This window comes from Engystomops pustulosus, chromosome 7, assembly GCF_040894005.1.
Source record: "Engystomops pustulosus chromosome 7, aEngPut4.maternal, whole genome shotgun sequence".
Classification (NCBI taxonomy): Eukaryota; Metazoa; Chordata; class Amphibia; order Anura; family Leptodactylidae; genus Engystomops; species Engystomops pustulosus.
In genome coordinates, this window is record NC_092417.1 from 180,904,259 (window position 1) to 180,926,469 (window position 22,211).

Genomic DNA, 22,211 nt, shown 5'->3' on the forward strand with positions numbered 1-22,211 from the left:
CCATGGTACCAAGTGACAGGTAGGTAAATGCTGCACTCACTTTTTTTGTCTCAAAATAGAAACATTGGAAGAATTTATCATATGGTAAAAACTCTGCCCCTCTTACTGCAGCAGACTGCACTATTGGACTAATCGCTAGGCCTGGCGTAGAACTTAAAGGGGGGTGCCCACAAAGGCAAGTTAGGCCCTATCCCTAACTTGCTGATCAGTGAGGGTCGCAGTGCTGAGACCCCTGCAAATCGTGAGAATGTGGGATCCGACAGACCCCTCGCCGCTCCTCAGACTAATGGAAAAGACGGCCACGTATGACCGGTCTGCTCCATTAATCTCTATGGAGATGACGGAGATCGCTGAGTGCGGTGCTCGGCAATTTCCATCTGCTCCATAGAGATTAATGGAGCAGACCGGTCATACGCTGCCGTCTGCTCCATTAGTCTGAGGAGCGGCGAGGGGTCTATCGGAGCCCACATTCTCACGATCTGCAAGGGTCTCAGCACTGGGACCCTCACTGATCAGCAAGTTAGGCCCTATCCCGGTCCACTCTTCTGCCAGGCATGGCCCCCTTAACACCCATTTCTCATTGAGGTGGTTTAAGGGAGGAAATAATCACAATTCCTGTCTGTGCACGAGGAATTGCTATTAACATGGGGCTTGTAAAACTGCCCTGATAAATCTCCCCCATTGAATGGAGCCACCAGACCAGCTGCTTCCATTAATTAGTGTGAGTCGAACCCAAGTTCAGTAGAGTCCTGACAGTTTTCATTTGGTTTAATTACTATTTTTTTTTTTAATTCTTTATTAAAATTTTAAAAATTCCGACCAGCAAAAGAGGGGCACATTTACTAATGTGCTTGCGCCAGTTTTCTATCGGACTTTACATGTTTTCTAGTGTAAACAGCTTGTACAGGAATTTACGAAGTGTCTGCACCACATTTGTGTCACACTCAACCCTTTTGTGGTGTGGCTGCATTAGACCCGATGCAACACAAATTAGGGGGGGGGGGCGCTAGATATATCATGCAAAGTCTGTCACACTCCCTATGTTGAAGGTGCACAAAAAAAAGTTGGTGAACTCTGTCTGGCCAGTGCATGGAACCCCAGATTCATGATTTCTGGCACCCGTTCTTCCTTAATCTGGTGCACTTAGCACTATACACAGGCAAACCGAATTTAGTGCCACCACTCTTAGTAAATGTGCCCCAGTGTGTCTAGAATCACAAACTACTTGGATGAGTCTTGTCTAAAAATCACACACATCCACAGCCACCCCCACCCCAGCACTCAGGCTCTGCTCCTCGACAACATCAACATATTATACACCATTTTTCATATCTCATACCTTCCAGCACAATTCTGTTGCATAGCAATACTTGGGAAGCCAATTCTGGTACATCTAGCCATGAAGCCGCAAGTTTTACAAATTTACCAGGGTCCCCCCTCTTCTTAAACACTGCATGTCCATTTAGTAATAATTTAGGCTAAAATTTACATTACAACATAAAAAAATTGAGAGCCAGCCTCCATTTTATGCTCCTACACAAGTTTCTATCCCACCTGGAATCGATAAGAGGAGCCCGTCCTCGGCCAGTAACTTTGAGCGTAGTGTATGAGATGGAGAGTGTGGGCCAGAATGAACACTGCATTAAATACTGGATCGAAAATGTTATCATGCAAGTAACTCCGAGAATCCTTAATAGGTTCCCGTCCCGTGCAGTTACGAAGGGACATTTCATAGATCCTCTCATAGAGTTTATCTTTTTCTATTACCCCCGATGCGCAGTGATATAACGTCATCCACAAATCCTCAAGTAACTTGTCTTCCGGATAGTTTAATGGATAAAAGCCATCAATGAAATTCTTTAGTCTTACATTGTATTCCGAGTATGTATCCAGGGACAAGCTACCATTGAAGATCTCCGGATACTTCTCAATCAGAACAATATTCGCCCCCCAGGATGGAGTTAAGATCAGCGTTACATTACTGAACCATTGACCTACTGGAGGCTCAAACATGAGGTCATGGTAGGTCCCACAAAGAATTACAACCTTTACAGAAAACCTTAGAATCTTTTGATAAATTGAAGCCTCATTCTGATAACTTTTCACGCCATTTTCTAAGATGAAAGCAATACAAATCTGAAAGTAGTAAAGAAATCGAATCAATAGACTTGACTCTCTCTCTCCGCTTTCATTATGAGATGTGACGATTCCAACCCAGTTCCATCCAAAATGTTTCAAAAGTTTACATAAGTTATGAATAATGTCAAAATCGTTTGGAATTGTCCGGAAAAAATGTGGGAAATTATTTCTGAAACTTAAAGACGGGTCTGTGGCTCCATAACTGATCTATGAAATAAAAAAAGAGTGAAAGCGGTTGGATATGGAGCCATAAATAGGCGCGGAGAGGTAGAGGGTGACATGGAAAATTTATAAAAGCATCAAAAATTTATAATAAAAATATGGAGAAAACAAAAACAAAAACATTCTCATTTTATGGGGAGATTTAATTTAACGTCAGGACTAAATTACGTGTTGTGGTTGATTTATGCAGAGCAGTGATGGGCCGTTCGCGAACGAGCCAGCACAAAGAGCCGGCTCATTTGTGTGAGTGACGTGAGCTGCTCACCCCGCCCCTAAATGGTTCACCATGCCCCCTTTGACGTGGGGTGGTGTGGGGCGCCTGACTGGCCTGCGCCTCCCTATTATATATTTAATGGGGAGCCATTCAGGGGCCAGAAGAGCTGGCTCTTCTTAGTGAACAAAGCCTAGCGAGGCAGCTCACTAAGAAGAGCCGGAATTCCCATCACTAATGCAGAGATAAAGAGTAATTGCCTTAGAAATAAGAACATCATTCTGACAGGTTCCCTCCAACAAAGTCAAGCATAGTATATACTGTTTTCTCACTCACCACCCGATATCTACATGGCAGAGCGAAAGAGTCATTAAAGAAAATGAGGCTTCCATGAAATGATCCCCATTACATATATACGTATCGGTCTTGACTCACCACCGGATATTTGTAGGCGGATAACAGTCGGGATATCGGTAAAGTGGTGGTGGAGCTCTGGTCTCCGATGAATCCGGCCAGTCTCCAGGTCTCTCTGCAGGAGTAGTTAGGGACGGTCACACCGGGTCCTGATAACATCTGTAAGACATTTTTTATTGCTTTTTGTGGGTGTGAACAGGAGTCAAATATGTGATATCCAAGGGTCACATTGGGTAACAGCATTGGCTCTTTGTTTATCTGGTCAATAGCGAATAGAAAAATTTGAAGATTCCTGTAGAACTGATGCAGCGGCCTGTCAGGGGAAGGACATCAATTCTTCAATGTATATGATATATGTACACATGTTCCCTTACCTTAATATTAATTTGATCTTAGGACTGATCTGGTCCCATGACTATTTTCTCCATCCTCCACTGCCTGAAACTACAAAGTGGACAGAACCAGAAGTAGATGACTCCATCCACTTTATTGTGGCTGTTCCTGGTTTCTAAGAGCAGAGTCAGTCATTCAGCTTCAGTATAAAAAAAAATTCCCATCAATCTCCTCTAGGTAAAGTTAAACCTGTCATAAACCATCAAATATATAGTGATGGGTCGTGAGTTAGAAAACTCCCCTATAAGAAAATAATCCACTAAAAAGTCACCGGTTTATGGGTCTACATAACACAAGTCCTTTATGGAAGCCGCACTTAGACACAGTTTCCTAGGAAATTATACCAGAGCTCACACATCAAAGTTCTCGTATTAAAAAGGAGCAAAAAGTTATGTGTTTGTATCTTTTTAGCCCAGTATTTTTCAGATTTTTTTACACTACAAAAAAACTTGGGTTGCTTATCCTGGAGAGTTGAGGTACAGTCAAAAAATTTGTCACCATCTCTTAGTAGGGGGAAGGGGATGGCGATAAAGACATGAGCAGATGTATGGGGATTTCATGAGTGAGGTTCCTTCTAGTATAACATTTGGTGGAGGGTGTGGGTGCCTCCTAAAAGTCTTGGGCTACTCCCTATACCATAAACGACTACTGGTCATGGATGGAATAACATCAAAGGACAGAAGAGTAAGACATAAAGTTGCATTATCTTTGCTTTTCCTATCAGCTGTTAGGTCTTCCTGTAATTTTACAAATCCCATAAAAATTTGGTGGCTCCAACTCTCCAGATGGTTTTCAGAGCTCCGGTCAGAGAAATTTCTCTTTCTTTACACGGTTGTCGGAGCTCCGGTAAGAGTAATTACTGTCTCTAGACGGTTGTATAGTGACACTTACTTGATGCAGAACATGGACCTGATGTACGGATTTTCTGGTGTAAAGATTTGCCCTAAAATACTGTGGACAGAGAACATCCCTCCAAAGATGATGTCGCCCTCTTGCACGTATTCATAGTCCTCATAGACGGGGACCGGCTGGAGGTCACAGGCCGGTGATGGACTCCTGGTTCTGGAGCTACAGGGGGTCACATAGAGGAGCAGCAGCAGAAGTGATAACATTCTCAGGAAGCAGATACCATGGGGTGTACATCAGCGGAGGCGTCTGCCAGGGCGGGGAGCTGTCACATGGCTTATATAGAGATTAGCTACAAGGAGACCTGCTATTAGATTCTGCTTCTCCTTCACCGCTGAGACTGATCTTATTATATGTAATGTCTGGAGAAAAAGCTTCAAAAGACAATTTCTCTTTTTTCAGTTTATGGTTCTATTTTTTCTGATTGAAATGTGAATATAATGAATAGACAGTATAGGAATATACAGGGGGGGGGGGCAGTTTGTTCTGCTCATTACAGCGCACCAAGTGGTCAGACTTGGTACTGCGAGTGAAGTTTTTTTTAAAAAAAATTGTGCACATTAGAAATGGAACAGTATGATACATGTAATTCCTTAATTAACCCCTAAAAGCTTTACACCACCCCATTACTATTATCCTGGCATCCACTGGCCCTGAGATGCCATTCAGAAGCAGGTGCAATGCAATACAGGACTCTCTCTCTCGGCCAGAATTATTAGGTTGGGAATGATAGACGGATTCTGCTTTATATCGGAGCCACCTATTGTTTTATTTTTTATTTTGTGTATTATTTTTTTTTAAAAAATACCATTTTTTTTATAACTATCCAGATCTGGCATAGTCTATGGCAAATACAGGACTGCAAAGAGAAAAAAAATAAATAAAAGGTAGGTGCTCATACAGTTCTTAGGTCTAGTTTCAAAGGAAGCCTTGACCCTTTTTGGTGAATGGAGTTCCCATTCCCAATACAGGGACTAGAATGTAGCAGAAGGATTGAGAATGTACCACAATTATTATTGGGATGCATATTGGGGCTCCATTTGCCATAGTACAGGGACTTCTTCAGTCCCTGAGCTTTACTCCAAATTATGGGCCAAGCCTTACATTGGCGTCTATCGTGCCCTACAGTCCGGTTTGTAAGAGCCTGGGCCCAGACTTGATATAGTTGTCCGATGTTGATGTTAACAGACTATAGACCCTGACAAGATCCAAATCTGGGATTAAACCTATAGTTACAAGAGAACGGTGAGGAGTTTAATAGAAAATTCTGCAGGATCTAGTGACCTTCTCCACCTTAGCGTCAGACACACAATACCTTGGGAAGTGTTTGGTGTTTGAGTCTCTTCGTCTGCCAATTAGTTTGCGGATGAAATTCAGATGAGGAGGACAGAACATCCTTGGAAACATCCTGGGATTTAAGCAGATCAAATATAAAGCTTATAATATTTAAGCAGAAAAATATATAAAGCTGAGTGTATGTGTGTATGAATGTGTGTATGTATGTGTGTATGTATGTATGTTTGTATGTGTGTGAAATATCTTGATAACATTGTGGTGATGTCTCTGATTTTATACAATATTTTGTATGTGGAAATAAAAATACTTACCTTATATACTCGAGTATAAGCCTAGTTTTTCAGCACAAAAAATGTGCTGAAAAAACCCAAACTCGGCTTATACTCGAGTCAAAAAAATAAATAAATCAAAACTAGCCTTTCTGGCGGCACCCGTAGATCTTCTGTGCGATCCATCCGGTATTGTTGTGCTGCACAACGGGGAAGGGGGGGGCTATATACACTGGGGCAGGGGCTGGCAGGCTATATACACTGGGGCAGGGGCTGGCAGGCTATATACACTGGGGCAGGGGCTGGCAGGCTATATACACTGGGGCAGGGGCTGGCAAGCTATATACACTGGGGCAGGGGCTGGCAAGCTATATACACTGGGGCAGGGGCTGGTAAGCTATATACACTGGGGCAGGGGCTGGCTGGCTACATACTGGAGAGGCTGTGACCAATGCATTTCCCACCCTCGGCTTATACTCGAGTCAAAAGGTTTTCACAGTTTTTTGTGGTAAAATTAGGGGCCTCGGCTTATACTCGGGTCGGCTTATACTCGAGTATATACAGTATATTAAAACTCTGGGATGATCTGTGCTATGTGTAGGTATATATCCATGTAGATTCCCCTATATCATCAGCAACACATGTACAATATTGGTCACCAGTGTCTATAAAGGACTGGAAAAACTCAAATGATTGCAGAGGAGAGCAACCATGACTATTAGGGAAGTTGGGGGACTAGAATGAAATTACAGATTGCTAAACTTGGGATTATTCAGTTTAGAAAAAAAAGGCAACTATGGGACACGGCCCTGGATCTTCTGACTTTAGCGTCGGCTGCCATCTTGCCTGAGGCTTCACGGAGCTTGTCTATTCCTTTGGTGGACATCCTCAATAATAATGTAATTGGAATGAAGTTTACTCATGAGATCCAGAGGAAAAGTATGAATTCTTTAGATCTAATTATATCCTTTGATGAAGATGGGAGAAATCAAACTGAGGTCTACCGCAAACCGATATCAACTAATAGCCTAATTAGTAGACATAGCTTCATCCGTAATCACCTAAACAAGGTATACCATTTACACAGTAAATCCATGCCCACAGGAACTGTCCAAGGGAACAATCATTTCTGCAAAATGTGATTAAAAAAAGATTTCGGGGTAGAGGATATCCTAAAAATGAGCCAAAGCCAAAAAAATAAAAAGAGAATCTTTATTACATGACTCATAACAAGATGAGCCTGATAACAAGATCCGATGCATAGACATTGACAAATATGTGGAAAATATACAGAATATCTTTGATAGGTATTGGTCAATTCTTACAGCTGATTCGGATCTGTAAGAGAGATTAACAAATAAGTCATCAATTGCTTTTCGAAGAGGTAAAACCCCATGTGACTACCTTGCTTATAGTCATTTCTCTCCACCTAACATCAATACCACTTGGCTTTGTTGGATACTTGACACTTGAGGACGGACTGGCAAAGATTCAAGAAAATGTTTCGGCTTGCACAATAGAGGCAAAGGTTCTCCTATCTTTGTCAAAAGCGCTCTTGGGGTGTCAGATGGGCTTTATCCATCTGCATGGGTTCCACTGCAGCAGACCCGTATGGCGGCAGAGGTGGACAGGAGCAGGCGGGGCAGATGGCGGATTTTAACTTTCACTTGTTCAAGACACTGCTCCTCAAAGCACTCAGTAAACCAGATGTCAATCTGTGTGGCCAGAGAGATGAGAGTAGACGGGAGGTCACGTGCAGACAGTGCGTCTATAATATGTCCAGAAAGACCCTTTTTAAAGGTTGTGACCAGGGCGGCCTCATTCCAGGCTAGCTCAACGGCCAGAGTATGGAACTGAACCAACAGAAGAGTGCCCTAGATGCAAAGTCAGCAGGGCGGTCTCAGTCAAAGATGCCCGTGCTTGTTCCGCAAAGATAGACCAGAACTCAGCAAAGAATGTGGTGGTATTAGCCGGACCAGGTCTTTTTCTGTCCCAGAGGGAGTAGCCCATGCCAGGAGAGGAGGCTCGTGATGAAAGCCACTTTAGACTGTTCTGTGACGAACTGCGTAGGCATGAGTTCAATGTGCAGGGAGCACTGCGTGATAAATCTCCTGCACAACTTGGGATCCCCATCATATTTAGACAGCATGGAGAGTATCAGCTTGGGTTCTGCGAAAGGCAGACAAACCGGATTAGCAGAAGGCCGGATCTTACTGTCAGGCTCCAAGGATAGTGGACCCACTGGACCATCGCGGATGATTATGTAAGCCGACACCTGGAACTGGAGTCTAAGTGGTACCCAGTTTTTTCCAGAGCCCGCTGCAAAGCAGGATGGACTTGTTGCGGCGAGGTACCTCCAGGTTTTTCCACAGATGCGACTTTGTCCACGGCGGCAGCCAAGGCATAGTATAGAATCGTAAGGCAAACTCATGGTAGGGACAGGTAGGAGGTCGAGAGACAGGCTGTCTCAGGGATGTAGCGGTAGGTCACAATGGGAAATCGGGGTAGTAGCAAAGGCATAGAACACAGCTTTCTCTTAGACATAGAAGCACAAAGATCTGGCAGGGGTCACAGCAAGAGGTTAAGCATTTATAGGTTGTCAGGTGGCAAGCACCAATTAGCGGTGCGCTGGCCCTTTAAATTATAGGCGGCCGGCGCATCAATGAGGAGACCATCACTGGAGCATGGCTAGATGAGTGAGGCTGCTGGCAAGAGGGGGCACAGGGAGGCACATGATTGCAACTGCGACCTGGAACATGGGTTGCAGGAGCACCAGTGATAGCTATCTTGTCTTTGCCTCCATGTTTTGCACTTTGGCACCGAGTGGATAGTCTCCTAGTTGTCTATACACCACTTAGGGTGGGATGGGCTATAGGCAGGGACAGCTAGGAAGGGGATTAGTCCATTCCAAGAACCTGATTACAGATTTATTTATTTTTCACATGGAAACAAAAAAATTAACGAGTATAAACTGCAAAAAATGTAAAGGAAAAAAAAATAATAAAAATTTTAATTATTCAATTTCTACAGTTATTTGACCATGAATTACAATACAACATTCAGAAGTGATAACATTTATGTGTTAAGCTTATGGATTTTCCTTCTGTCAACAGCCTCTGTCTCCGCAGGGATTTCTCACCCAGAGTTGGATTCAATGATGTTCTCATCTGTAAAGTCTCTTTACGGTGACATCATCTTCCCTCCCGGATAATTACACAGCATGAAAAATAGTCATCAAGAAACTGTGTAGTCACCAGAGAAAAGACAGAGAGAAAGCTATAATTATCCACAGAGAACCGAGAGCAACGAAAACCAGGAATATAATATCACCAACATCAACATCTTTCTGACTGCCTGTCTATCTATTGTCTATCAATCTTGAATTTCAGGTTAATCCTCACACATCATGTTATGTTTTAAGTATATAAGTACATAAGTATATAAGTATATGTACAAATTAACTTAATTAAATTAACTATATCGTGTCTTAATATAAGCTCTATACAGTATTGTCCCCAAAATTATAAAAACATATGTTCCTCTAATAAAGATTGTGTACAATTGCCTGGAAATATATATATATATATATATATATATATATATATATACATATTAACCATACTATCACTCACTGGACCGGGGATCTGATATCTCTTAAGATATTTGAGTGGCCTTTACACATTGGTAGCTATAAGTTATCCTTGGAGATTCTTAGTATTTTCTGGACTTCTGTATTTTGGATTCTTTGACCCTTTGCCTCATCTTCTGAGCATCTGTTTGTCTCTGGATTCTGTATTTCATTGTCCAATTGGTTATGACTAGAGATGAGCGAACATGCTCGTCCGAGCTTGATGCTCGGTCGAGCATTAGGGTACTCGAAACTGCTCGTTGCTCGGACGAATACTTCGCCCGCTCGAGAAAATGGCAGCTCCCGCCGTTTTGCTTTTTGGCGGCCAGAAACAGAGCCAATCACAAGCCAGGAGACTCTGCACTCCACCCAGCATGACGTGGTACCCTTACACGTCGATAGCAGTGGTTGGCTGGCCAGATCAGGTGACCCTGGGATAGACTAGCCGCTGCCCGCGCTGCTCGGATCATTCTGTGTCTGGATGCCGCTAGGGAGAGAGCTGCTGCTGGTCAGGGAAAGCGTTAGGGTGTTCTATTAGCTTACTGTTAGGCAGGAGTGATTCTCAAAGAACCCAACAGCCCTTCTTAGGGCTACAATAACGTTCTACTTTTTTTATTTTAATTTGCATCTAGTACCATTTTGTGAGGAATTAGCAGGGGGACTTGCTACCGTTGTGTTTAGCTCTTAGTGGCACACATATCCATAGCAAAGACCGAAGTGGGAAAATTTAGTAGGGGTTGGATTTCAATTAGGCACTAACTCAGTGTCATCTCATCTGGCATAGTAGTGTGCTTTGATACTTGGCTAGAAAATAGCCATAGGAGAATACAAAGAGCTTACTTACGCCTACAGTAGCGTTCTATATATTTGATTTCTGGTTGATCTGCTGGTGGCTGTACTTTCTGCAGTGCATGTACTAGCCAATTCTGAGCAATTTGTAGTGAGACTTGCGACCGCTGTGTTCTGCGCTTAGTGACGCACATATCCATAGCAAAGACCGAAGTGGGAAAATTTAGTAGGGGTTGGATTTCAATTAGGCACTAACTCAGTGTCATCTCATCTGGCATAGTAGTGTGCTTTGATACTTGGCTAGAAAATAGCCATAGCAATAGGATAGCATTGTTTGGTTTTAAAAACTCAAAAAAAAACAAAAAACACAAAAAAAAACAAAAAACACAAAAAAAAACAAAAAAAAGTTAAAAAAAAAAATAAAGTTATAACTCTCATTTTAAAAATGTTTAACCCGAGGGCTAGGGGTAGAGGACGAGGGCGGGGACGTGGGCGTCCAACTACTGCAGGGGTCAGAGGCCGTGGTCCTGGGCGGGGTGAGACACCACCTGCTGATGAGGGAGCAGGGGAACGCCGCAGAGCTACACTCCCTAGGTTCATGTCTGAAGTTACTGGGACTCGTGGTAGAGCACTGTTGAGGCCAGAACAGTGCGAACAGGTGATGTCGTGGATTGCTGACAATGCTTCGAGCAATTTGTCCACCACCAGTCAGTCTTCCACGCAGTCCACCCATGTCACCGAAATCGCCACTCCTCCAGCTCCTGCACCTCAGCCTCCTCCCCCCCAGTCTGCCCCCTCCCAGGAAAATTTGGCATTTGAACCGGCATACTCTGAGGAACTGTTTTCTGGACCCTTCCCACAGTCACAAACCACTTGTCCGGTTGCTGCTGAGCAATTTTCCGATGCCCAGGTTTTCCACCAGTCACAGTCTGTGGGTGATGATGACCTTCTTGACGTAGTGGAAGTGTGTAAAGAGGTGTCCGACGATGAGGAGACACGGTTGTCAGACAGTGGGGAAGTTGTTGTCAGGGCAGGAAGTCCGAGGGGGGAGCAGACTGAGGGATCGGAGGATGATGAGGTGACAGACCCAAGCTGGGTTGAGAGGCCGGGTGAACACAGTGCTTCTGAGACGGAGGAGAGTCCTCGACCAGAACAGGTTTGAAGAGGCAGTGGTGGGGCCAGACGGAGAGGCAGGGCCAGAGCTGGTGCATCAGCGCCAAATGTGTCAACTAGTGAAGCTCCCGTGGCGAGGGCTCTTGCGGCGAGGGCTAGATCTTCAGAAGTCTGGAGGTTCTTTAAGGAAACACCGGATGACCGACGGACTGTGGTGTGCAACATTTGCCAAACCAGGCTCAGCAGGGGTTCCACCACTACTAGCTTAACTACCACCAGTATGCGCAGGCATATGAATGCTAAACACCCCACTCAGTGGCAACAAGCCCGTTCACCTCCGGCCGTGCACACCACTGCTCCTTCCCCTGTGTCAGCTGCTAGTCAGCCCCCTGCCCAGGACCCTGCCACAAAAACCCCATCGTCGCCTCCACGATCCTCCACAGCATCCACCAGCGTTCAGCTCTCCATACCCCAGACGCTGGAGCGGAAACGCAAATATAGTGCAACCCACCCGCACGCCCAAGCCCTTAATGTGCACATCTCCAGATTGCTTAGCCTTGAGATGCTGCCCTATAGGCTAGTAGAGACCGAGGCCTTTCGCAACCTCATGGCGGCGGCCGCCCCTCGGTATTCGGTCCCCAGCCGCCACTACTTTTCCCGATGTGCCGTCCCAGCCCTGCACCAGCACGTGTCAGACAACATCATCCGTGCCCTGACCAACGCCGTTTCTGACAAGGTCCACCTGACCACGGACACGTGGACGAGTGCTGCCGGGCAGGGCCACTATATATCGCTGACGGCACATTGGGTTAACTTGGTGGAGGCTGGGACCGAGTCTGACCCTGGGGCTGCTCATATACTGCCGACGCCGAGGATTGCGGGGCCTACCTCGGTCCAGGTGTTTCAGGCCTACTATGCCTCCTCCTCCTCCCACCCCTCCTCCACCTCCTCCTCCGAACTACCATCCGTGGGCACGGCGCCATCAGTCGGTAGCTCTAGGCACAGCAGCAGTGCCGTCGCTAAGCGACAGCAGGCGGTGCTCAAACTGCTGAGCCTAGGCGACAAAAGGCACACCGCCCAAGAGCTATTACAGGGCATCACGGCGCAGACTGATCTGTGGCTGGCACCGCTGAACCTCAAGCCGGGAATGGTTGTGTGTGACAACGGCCGTAACCTGGTGGCGGCTCTGCAACTCGGCAGACTGACACATGTGCCATGCCTGGCCCATGTGTTAAATCTGATAGTTCAGCGTTTCCTCAAGACATACCCCAATCTGTCTGATTTGCTCACGAAGGTGCGCCGCATCTGTGCGCATTTCAGGAAGTCCAGCCCAGATGCTGCCACTCTCAGGGCAGCGCAGCGCCGCCTCCAACTGCCCGCTCACCGACTGTTGTGCGACGTGCCCACGAGGTGGAATTCAACACTGACCATGTTATCCAGAGTTTACCAGCAGCGCAGAGCGATTGTAGACTGCCAGATGTCAACTTCCACCAGAACTGGTAGTCAGGTCAGTCAGCTTCCTCAAGTCTACAATGAGGAGTGGACGTGGATGTCTGATATCTGTCAGGTGCTGAGTAACTTTGAGGAGTCAACACAGATGGTCAGTGGCGATGCCGCCATCATCAGCCTCACCATCCCGCTGCTTGGCCTGTTGAAAAACTCTCTGGTCAGCATGAAGTCGGAAGCTTTGCGCTCGTCACAAGAGACAGGGGAAGAATATTCCCTTGTTGATAGCCAAAGCACCCTCAGGTCTGTTTCTCAGCGCATATCGGAGGAGGTGGAGGTGGAGGAGGATGAGGAGGAAGAGGAGGAGAATGTTGGCGAGACACAAGAGGGGACCATTGTTGAGTCCTTCACTGTTCAGCGTGTATGGGCAGAAGAAGAGGAGTTGGAGGAGTTGGAGGAGGAGGAAATGGACAGTCAGGCCAGTGAGGGGAGTGAATTCTTACGCGTTGGTACTCTGGCGCATATGGCAGATTTCATGCTAGGCTGCCTATCCCGTGACCCTCGCGTTCAAAGAATTTATTCCAGCACCGATTACTGGGTGTTCACTCTCCTGGACCCACGGTACAAGCAAAATCTTCCCACTCTCATCCCTGCAGAGGAAAGGAGTGTGAGAATGCATGAATACCAGCAGGCCCTGGTGCACAAGCTGAAACAGTATTTCCCTTCTGACAGCGCTAGCGGCAGAGTGCGTAGTTCTGCGGGACAAGTAGCGAGGGAGAGTAGGCGAGCAGGCAGCTTGTCCAGCACTGGCAAGGGTACACTTTACAAGGCTTTTGCCAGCTTTATGTCACCCCAGCAAGACACTGTCACCTGTCCCCAGTCTCGGCAGAGTAGGGCTGATCTTTACAGAAAGATGGTGAGGGAGTACGTAGCTGACCATACCATCGTCCTAAATGATCACACAGCTCCCTACAACTACTGGGTTTCAAAGCTGGACATGTGGCACGAACTGGCGCTGTACGCCTTGGAGGTTCTTGCCTGCCCTGCCACTAGCGTCTTGTCCGAGCGGGTTTTCAGTGCAGCTGGTGGCATCATCACCGATAAGCGTACACGCCTGTCGACTGACAGCGCTGACAGGCTGACGCTTATTAAGATGAATAAAGCATGGATTTCTCATAATTTCCAATCTCCACCAGGTGAAGGAAGCTCAACTTGAATAATTTATCCACTCCTCCTCCTCCTCATTTTCCTCCTTCTCCTCCTCTTTGTACAGTAAAGCAGAGGAAAATGGCTATTTTTTGACAGGGCCCACTGGCTCTTGCTATAGTACTTCATGCATTTAATTTTTCTGGAGGGCCACCTACCCGGTCCTCTGTTTGAAACAATTTTTGTGAGTGCCACATACAGGCACTCAATCTATTCCATTTTACTGGAGGGCCACCTACCTGCTCCTCTGGTTTGAAAAATTTTTGGGACTGCCACATACAGGCACTCAATCTATTCCATTTTACTGCAGGGCCACCTACCTGCTCCTCTGGTTTGAAACATTTTTGGGACTGCCACATACAGGCACTCAATCTATTCCATTTTACTGGAGGGCCACCTACCTGCTCCTCTGGTTTGAAAAATTTTTGGGACTGCCACATACAGGCACTCAATCTATTCCATTTTTCTGGAGGGCCACCTACCCGGTCCTCTGTTTTAAAAAATTTTTGGGACTGCCACATACAGGCACTCAATCTATTCCATTTTACTGGAGGGCCACCTACCTGCTCCTCTGGTTTGAAAAATTTTTGGGACTGCCACATACAGGCACTCAATCTATTCTATTTTACTGGAGGGCCACCTACCTGCTCCTCTGGTTTGAAAAATGTTTGGGACTGCCACATACAGGCACTATCCAAATTAAATTGTCTCCATAGCAGCCTCCACACGTTGTCTCCATTGCTACCTCCAAAAGTCGTCCATATAGCTGCCTCCATACATCGTCCCTTTATCAAACGAGGTGTGTCAGGCAGAAATTTGGGTTGTTTTCATGGATTCCACATCAAAGTTGTTAACTTTGTCGCCACCCTGCTGTGTTATCCACAAAATATACTGGCAAACTTTTACCATTTAGGGATATTATTTCAGCGCTTCTTGCGCATCTGTTTACATTCCCCTCACCCGGCATATCCTAAACTTATAAGAACGCTACTACACTTGATCTTATACAAAAGGTTCTTAGAAGTGCTGTTTGGGGAGTAGCCTAGAGACAGGGGCTTGGATTGGCGAAAGCTCGCCTGGCAGCGGAGCGCCAGCTCCATGCGCATCATGCGCTTCTTGCGCATCTGTTTACATTCCCCTCACCCGCCATATCCCAAACTTATAAGAACGCTACTACACTTAACTTGGTGCAGGCTGGGACCGAGTCTGACCCTGGGGCTGGTCATATACTGCCGACGCAGAGAATTGCGGGGCCTACCTCGGTCCAGGTCTCAAAGGCCTACTATACCTCCTCCCACCCCTCCTCCACCTCCTCCTCCTCCGAATTACCATCCGTGGGCATGGCGCCATCAGTCGGTAGCTCTAGGCACAGCAGCAGTGCCGTCGCTAAGCGACAGCAGGCGGTGCTGAAACTGCTGAGCCTAGGCGATAAAAGGCACACCGCCCAAGAGCTATTACAGGGCATTCCACATCAAAGTTGTTAACTTTGTCGCCACCCTGCTGTGTAATCCACAAAATATACTTGCAAACTTTTACCATTTAGGGATATTATTTCAGCGCTTCTTGCGCATCTGTTTACATTCCCCTCACCCGCCATATCCTAAACTTATAAGAACGCTACTATACTTGATCTTATACAAAAGGTTCTTAGAAGTGCTGTTTGGGGAGTAGCCTAGAGACAGGGGCTTGGATTGGCGAAAGCTCGCCTGGCTGCAGAGCGCCAGCTCCATCCCAAGATCCAACTAACATAGTTGCAGCACCTTTAATCTACTACTAGTTCACTGCCTCCATAATAATAATAATAATAATCTTTATTTATATAGCGTCATCATATTCTGTAGCGCTTTACAAATCATAGGAAACAAATACAAATGTAATGTAACAGAGCACAACATTTGTATGGAACAACAGGAGTGAGGTCCCTGCTCGCCAGAGCTTACGGTTTATAAGCCAGGTCCAGGGTGAATGGGACTGCAGAGAAGTCTGGTGCCTGTTGGTTGCTGGATAACAGATGGGAGGACGACACAGGACGGGTTAGTAGAAGAGTTAAAACTTCATGCAGTTAATGAGTGTTATAGGCTTGCCTAAAGAAATGGGTTTTAAGAGCACGTTTGAAACTTTGGAGGTTAGGTATTAGTCTGATAGTCCGGGGCAGAGCATTCCATAGAATTGGTGCAGCTCTAGAGAAGTCTTGGAGACGCGAGTGGGAGGTCCGCACTAGGGTAGAGGTTAATCTAAGATCACTGGCGGATCTAAGAGCACGGGTTGGGCGATAGACTGAGATAAGAGAGGAGAGGTAGGGGGGTGCAGCATTATACAGAGCTTTATGGATGAGGGTTATTATTATTTTAAACTGTATTCGAAAGGAGACTGGCAGCCAGTGCAGCGACTGGCATGAACTGTAAGCATACATGGTCCCCTTATCAAACGAGCTGTGTCAGGCAGAATTTTGGGTTGTTTTCATGGCTTCCATGTTAACTTTGTCGCCACCCTGCTGTGTAATCCACAAAATATACTGGCAAACTTTTATCATGTACCGATATTATTTGAGCGCTTCTTGCTCACCTCCTTTGGTTCCTCTCTGACACCCATTGGTTTGAAGCCTGAGTCCATTTAGGGTATGTCGCCATGCCACTCTCTAGCCTGCTGCCGCTGCCTCTGCATGCCGTCCCCTATAGTGTCAGGGTCAATTATTGGATGTTTTAGATGCTATCTAGCTTCATTCTGTCACTCTGTCATGGCCATGCTGTTGCCCATAATTTTGGCATAATGGTGCGATTAGGCAGCCTCAGAGGCATCCATGCATGCTGCCCCTGCTGTTTCCTGTCCATTTCCGTGGTGTTTCCATCCTTTTCTGAGGTTCCCAGGTGTTTGGCCAAGCTTCCCTGTGCAGAGCCTTGGTCCCCTTGAAAAATGCTCGAGTCTCCCATTGACTTCAATGGGGTTCGTTATTCGAGACGAGCACTCGAGCATCAGGAAAAGTTCGTCTCGAATAACGAGTACCCGAGCATTTTAGTGTTCGCTCATCTCTAGTTATGACCTACAGTATAATATTATTATTATTATTATTATTATTATTATTATTATTATTCCATTGTGTTTGTTTTGTCCTATTTTTCTCTCTGGGTTTTCACTTTGATGTAGAAAGGGAAACTTCACCAGTTGTCGCCTACTGCTTAGGGTAGGATAAGCCATGAGGTTGTAGTAGATTTAAGGCTCACTGTCTTGCCGGGGCATAGGAGTGATTTTGGATACATATTTTGATTGAACTGGATATATATTTGGAATCAGACCATGTAGCGCTTGAGGTAACCCAACTTTGTGACATGGCAAGTATTCTGCCAGCTAATATAGTATAGCTTATAACCCTAACCCTACCATAAACACGTGTGATGCAGGAGTGGTGTGAATTTTCTTCTAAACTGAGACTTTCAGAACCAGTTACAGACATTGGGGCAGATTTACTTACCCAGTCTAGTCGCGAACCAGCCGCGCGTTCTTCAACGATGATTCTGGTTCTGCCGGGATTCACTAATGTCGTGCGCCCGATGTCCACTAGGTGTTGCTGCTGCGCTGAAGTCCGCCAGAATTCACCTCCTCCCTCTCAGTGTATGTGAGTGCTATTTTTGCGATTTTTCCGAATCCATCGGGTTTTCCGACGGCCACGAAACCCCCCCCCCCCCCCCGATTTTTGTTGCGTGAAAGATGGCGCCAATGTGGCACAATCCGATCGCGTGAGCCTAAATCCCGGGGAAATTCGGCACAAATCAGAAAAATTCTGGAAACCCGGCAGAAAAATGCGATTCAGACATTTGGTAAATGAGCCTCATTGAGGTTAGTCATCCCAACCCCTGTGCATTAAAAAAGCTGTGGCCTTTACAGTCCGTATAGACTGGAGGTTTAGTTACAAATGCAAAGCCAAAGTAGATCTTTGTTGTTTTTCTGTTTCACTTGAAAATGTATCTACCTTATATACCCGAGTATAAGCCAACCCGAGTATAAGCTGAGACCCCTAATTTTACCACCAAAAATTGGGAAAACCTATTGACTTGAGTATAAGACAAAGGTGTAGTATATAGCCAACCAGCCCCCATGTAGTATACAGCCAACCAGCCCCCATGTAGTATACAGCCAGCCAGCCCCATGTAGTATACAGCCAGCCAGCCCCTTGTAGTACACAGCCAGCCAACCCCATGTAGTATACATCCAGTCATCCCCCTGTAGTATACAGCCTGCCCCATGTAGTATACAGCCAGCCCCCTGTAGTATACAGCCAGCCCCATGTAGTATACATCCAGCCACCCCCCTGTAGTATACAGCCAGCCCCCAGGCAAAGGTACAGAATCATATAGCATTAGAATGTTCAGTAAGCAAAGCACTGGTCAAATACACAGAATAGCAAGAACACTAGAGTAGAGATAAGACTGAATAACCATCACCCTATGAAGCAACTGGGCAAAATATAAAGAGAGTAATGGACATCGCCCCCAGCCCTGACTGGGACATCAGTCAATCACTCAAACCACAGCTGCAGACAGAACGAGATCAAACTCACACCCAGCTTTCCCAAGGAAAGATCCTGAAAAGGAGGTGTCAATAATAGGGCGCTCTGGGTGTGGTTACAAGCACAGAAGCCTGAAATCTGATCCCATTCAGAGCAAATTGCGAGTTCTGACAGTTTTTTAGCCTTTGCTTCAGTGTTTTATTGAATCTCTCAGCCAAGCCGTGTGTTGGGGGGAGGGGGTACACAGATTTAGGAATGATTTTATACAACTTGCATACAAGTTCTTTCTTTACATCTAGACTTAAAGGGCATAAAATGATTTAAAAGCTTTTTGAACACCATGGGACTCATTTACTAAGGGTCTGAATTGCCTATTTCCGTTGGGTTTCCCGACGATTACCATTTTGCGGCGAATTGCCCTGGGATTTTGGCGCAATCGATCGGATTGTGGTGCAACGGCACCGGGTTTCACGCAGCAGAAATTGGGGGGCCGTGGCCGTCGGACAACCCAACGGATTCAGAAAAAACGTGGAATTTAAAAAAGAATTTGTGTTGCAAGAACAGCGCTCTCATGCATCAGGAAGAAGAAGGTGAACTCTGGCGGACCTCAGCGCAGCTGCGGCACCTGCTGTATATCGGGCGCACAGACCTTAGTGAATCCCGGCAGACCCGAATTAGTGTCGGAGAACGCACCGCTGGATCGCGACAGGACCGGGTAAGTAAATCTGCTTCCATTTTTCTTAATGGTACCGCTTTCGGATACTGAGTGGCGTAGTCCAACTCAACAAGGACGTACTCATGTCCTCCAGCAGATCAATTGCAATTTTCTCAATTGGCCCTTCAAAATGGGAAGTGGCACCGAGGGGCTATGGAAATGTGAGATTGGGCCACTTATCTGACATGTTGGGCATGACTCACAGTACTTACTGTACCAGAGGAACAGAAAACCTTTGGTGGTTCCTCTTGGGTTTTGTTGCTATGGGCTATGTCCAGTACCACACACAAGACCTGGTCAACTTCTGGTTCCATTTATTACTGAGACATTTTCCTGAGTTGTACCCAAAGTGTGATCTCTCACTTGCTCATTCCCTAAGTTAGCCCAAGAAAGTTCTAACTCTAAGACATTTTGACCTGGCAGGGAAACCTCTTCTTCTCCAGCTAACACCTGCAAAGGAAAATGGTGATCCCCATCATCATTAGGCATGACTGATAACTTGATATTTGTTTAGTAGCTTGGGATGTGAAGTCCGGCCAGTGCCTAGTGACAGTCATAACGTATGATCTGTGATATATAGAACCTGATGTCATCTGGTTTCAATTTTAACCCTTCATGACTGGTCCACGTAAATATAAAAAGCAGCTTTCCCTGTGACAGTTTGCAGAGCTGTCATATATTGATGGTTCCCCCCATATATATATACACCCATTTCTTAGTGACATCATTTCCTGTTATACAAACTTTTTTTCTTTTTATCACAAATTCATATATTTACTATTATATCAAAAGTGGAACAAATACATTGTGTGTAATACTTTATATCTACAGTGATACTATTACATAGAACCACTGTGTTTATATACTGTGGCATCCTAGAGTAAAAAGAGGAAAGAAAAAGGCTTCATCAAGTCAGTCATGTACAGCTGCATCACTAAATCCAAAGTCCACTGCATGTCTTCATTTATCCTTGTTGTCATGACTACCAGGAAAGCGTCCTGATTTCCCAGCGATCAGTTGGTTAATGGAGTGCTGCCTGAATAACAAAGGACTCCATTAACACATCTGATCACTGAATTGAAACGTTGCACTTTTTTCTATGCCTGTGTGAATAAAGGATTAGCCTTTTTTCATCATATTGGATGCTGCGGCCTTCTCTCCTCTTTTTGTCTTGGACTATGGATCCTGCACACTAGGACCCTGGGCTGCGTGCATCAAACAAAACAGCTTTTGGTAAATAGATTGGTTGCTGTCTTTTTTCTTTTTTTTTTACACAGTTTATTCTACATTTCATTTTCCGCCCTTCTCTATTTCTTGATGACTATTTTTCATGCTTTGTAATTATTCGGGCCGGTGAGGTCACCTTAATGACACCTTACACGTGAGAACTTCCCTGAACCCATCATTAGCTGCTAACTCTGAATGGAAAATCCCAGCAGAGGAAAAAGGAGTAGAGAGAACTCCATCCATCTCACACATTTGAGACCCAACTGTTTAACTCTATGAAGGCCGGGTACTTTATAAAGTCACTTGAAATACTTAAAGTATTGTGTAAAGGGATAGAGTATTATTATATTAGTTTCCATTCCTCTCTATAATATAACAATATTTCTTTCTCCAATTGTCTGGCAGCTTTCCTTCTCTAGTTACAGTAGAAAGAGGTCTATGGAGAAGGGAGGAGGAGAGTAGAAGGAGTCTAGAAGAGACTCATCTGCTGCTGCTTTACTATCCTGAGCAGGAAAATGCTCTGCAAATATGACAGCAACAATAGAATAAGGCAATACGTCCCGATCCGCTGGCACCTCCTGCCACTCATTATCCATAAACATCTGTGTCTGAGCCTGAAGACGGACGGGCACCTCACGTCAGTGTTTGCAATTCATTTAAAAGTCCTTGGTGGTTTCTCTTGAAGCCGCTCAGCAATTCAATTGAATTGAGTGGTGTCAGGATTCTGGGTGAAGACTGTGGACCCGCTGGACCCCTGCGGGAGATGGTACTAGTCGAAACCCGGGACCAGAGTCTTCATCTGGTCTTCATCAGAGCCTGCCGCAAAGTGAGATGGTCTTGCTGAAGCGGGGTGCCACCAGGTCGTTCCACAGGTGCGACTAGGCCCTGGTAGCAGCCAAGGTAGTACGGCAGGAGATGCAAGAGACAGTCCGAACCTGAGATGACAGCAGGAGAAGAGCTTAGGGGTTATGCTGGAACTCAAGGCAGGAACACAGGGGCTGGCACACAGTTCAGATTCACAGGAATCATATGAATATTGGGTACACAGGAGGGCTTTCACTTATCAAGAATGATGCTGAAGATCTGGAGAGACAGAAAGGGAGGTGCCAGAATATAAGGCATAGCAGGATTAGCCAGCACCAATCACAAGGACGCTGGCCCTTTAAATCTGGAAGAGCCAGTGTGCACGCCCTAAAGAGCGAGGATGTGCGCACGGCCTAGTCGGATCTGGAGCAGGAGCATGGAGTGGTAAGTATAGGCCTGGGAACAAGGTAGCAGGGGACCACGACACAAAGAAAGGCATGGATGTGTCCTTGATTCGTGACATGGATCCCGGGGGCACCCGTGACAAGTGGTTTACTTACAGCCATGTCCCTACCTAAGCTTAAAATGCTGGACTCCTTGCAGATGATGGAGCAGCCTCTGTCTCATGGCTCTTTCACACTGGCATTGTTTTTCACACCTGTGGGTCAATGATTTTCACCGATGCCGCACTGAGCTGTTTTCTATGGCTGTTTTCAAAATGGAATTTAACTTAAAAATTGTGTCGCAAGGCATGCACTTACATACACTGGGAGGAGGAAGGTGAACTCAAGGGACCTGAGCGGGGAAGCGACACATGCAGGATATCGGACGCAGGATCGTAGTGACTACCCACACAGCGCATTATACACGGACAATGCACTTACATGCACCAGGAAGAAGAAAGTGAACTCCGGGGACCTGAGCGGGGA

General features: G+C 45.8%; 1 protein-coding gene across 1 annotated transcript in view; it reads right to left on the minus strand.

Annotated features, from left to right (window-relative positions):
• Positions 1–19,740, minus strand: part of LOC140070289 (vomeronasal type-2 receptor 26-like) — a 37,199-nt gene extending 17,459 nt beyond the window's left edge. Inside the window, exons 1-6 of the mRNA XM_072116643.1 lie at positions 19,596–19,740; positions 7,827–8,019; positions 5,601–5,693; positions 4,271–4,447; positions 3,008–3,299; positions 1,555–2,346 (exon numbers count right to left, since the gene is read on the minus strand). Coding sequence (XP_071972744.1) covers positions 1,555–2,346; positions 3,008–3,299; positions 4,271–4,447; positions 5,601–5,693; positions 7,827–8,019; positions 19,596–19,740 — 1,692 coding nt within the window. The remainder of the gene's footprint in view (positions 1–1,554; positions 2,347–3,007; positions 3,300–4,270; positions 4,448–5,600; positions 5,694–7,826; positions 8,020–19,595) is intronic.
• Between the last annotated feature and the right edge of the window lie 2,471 nt (positions 19,741–22,211).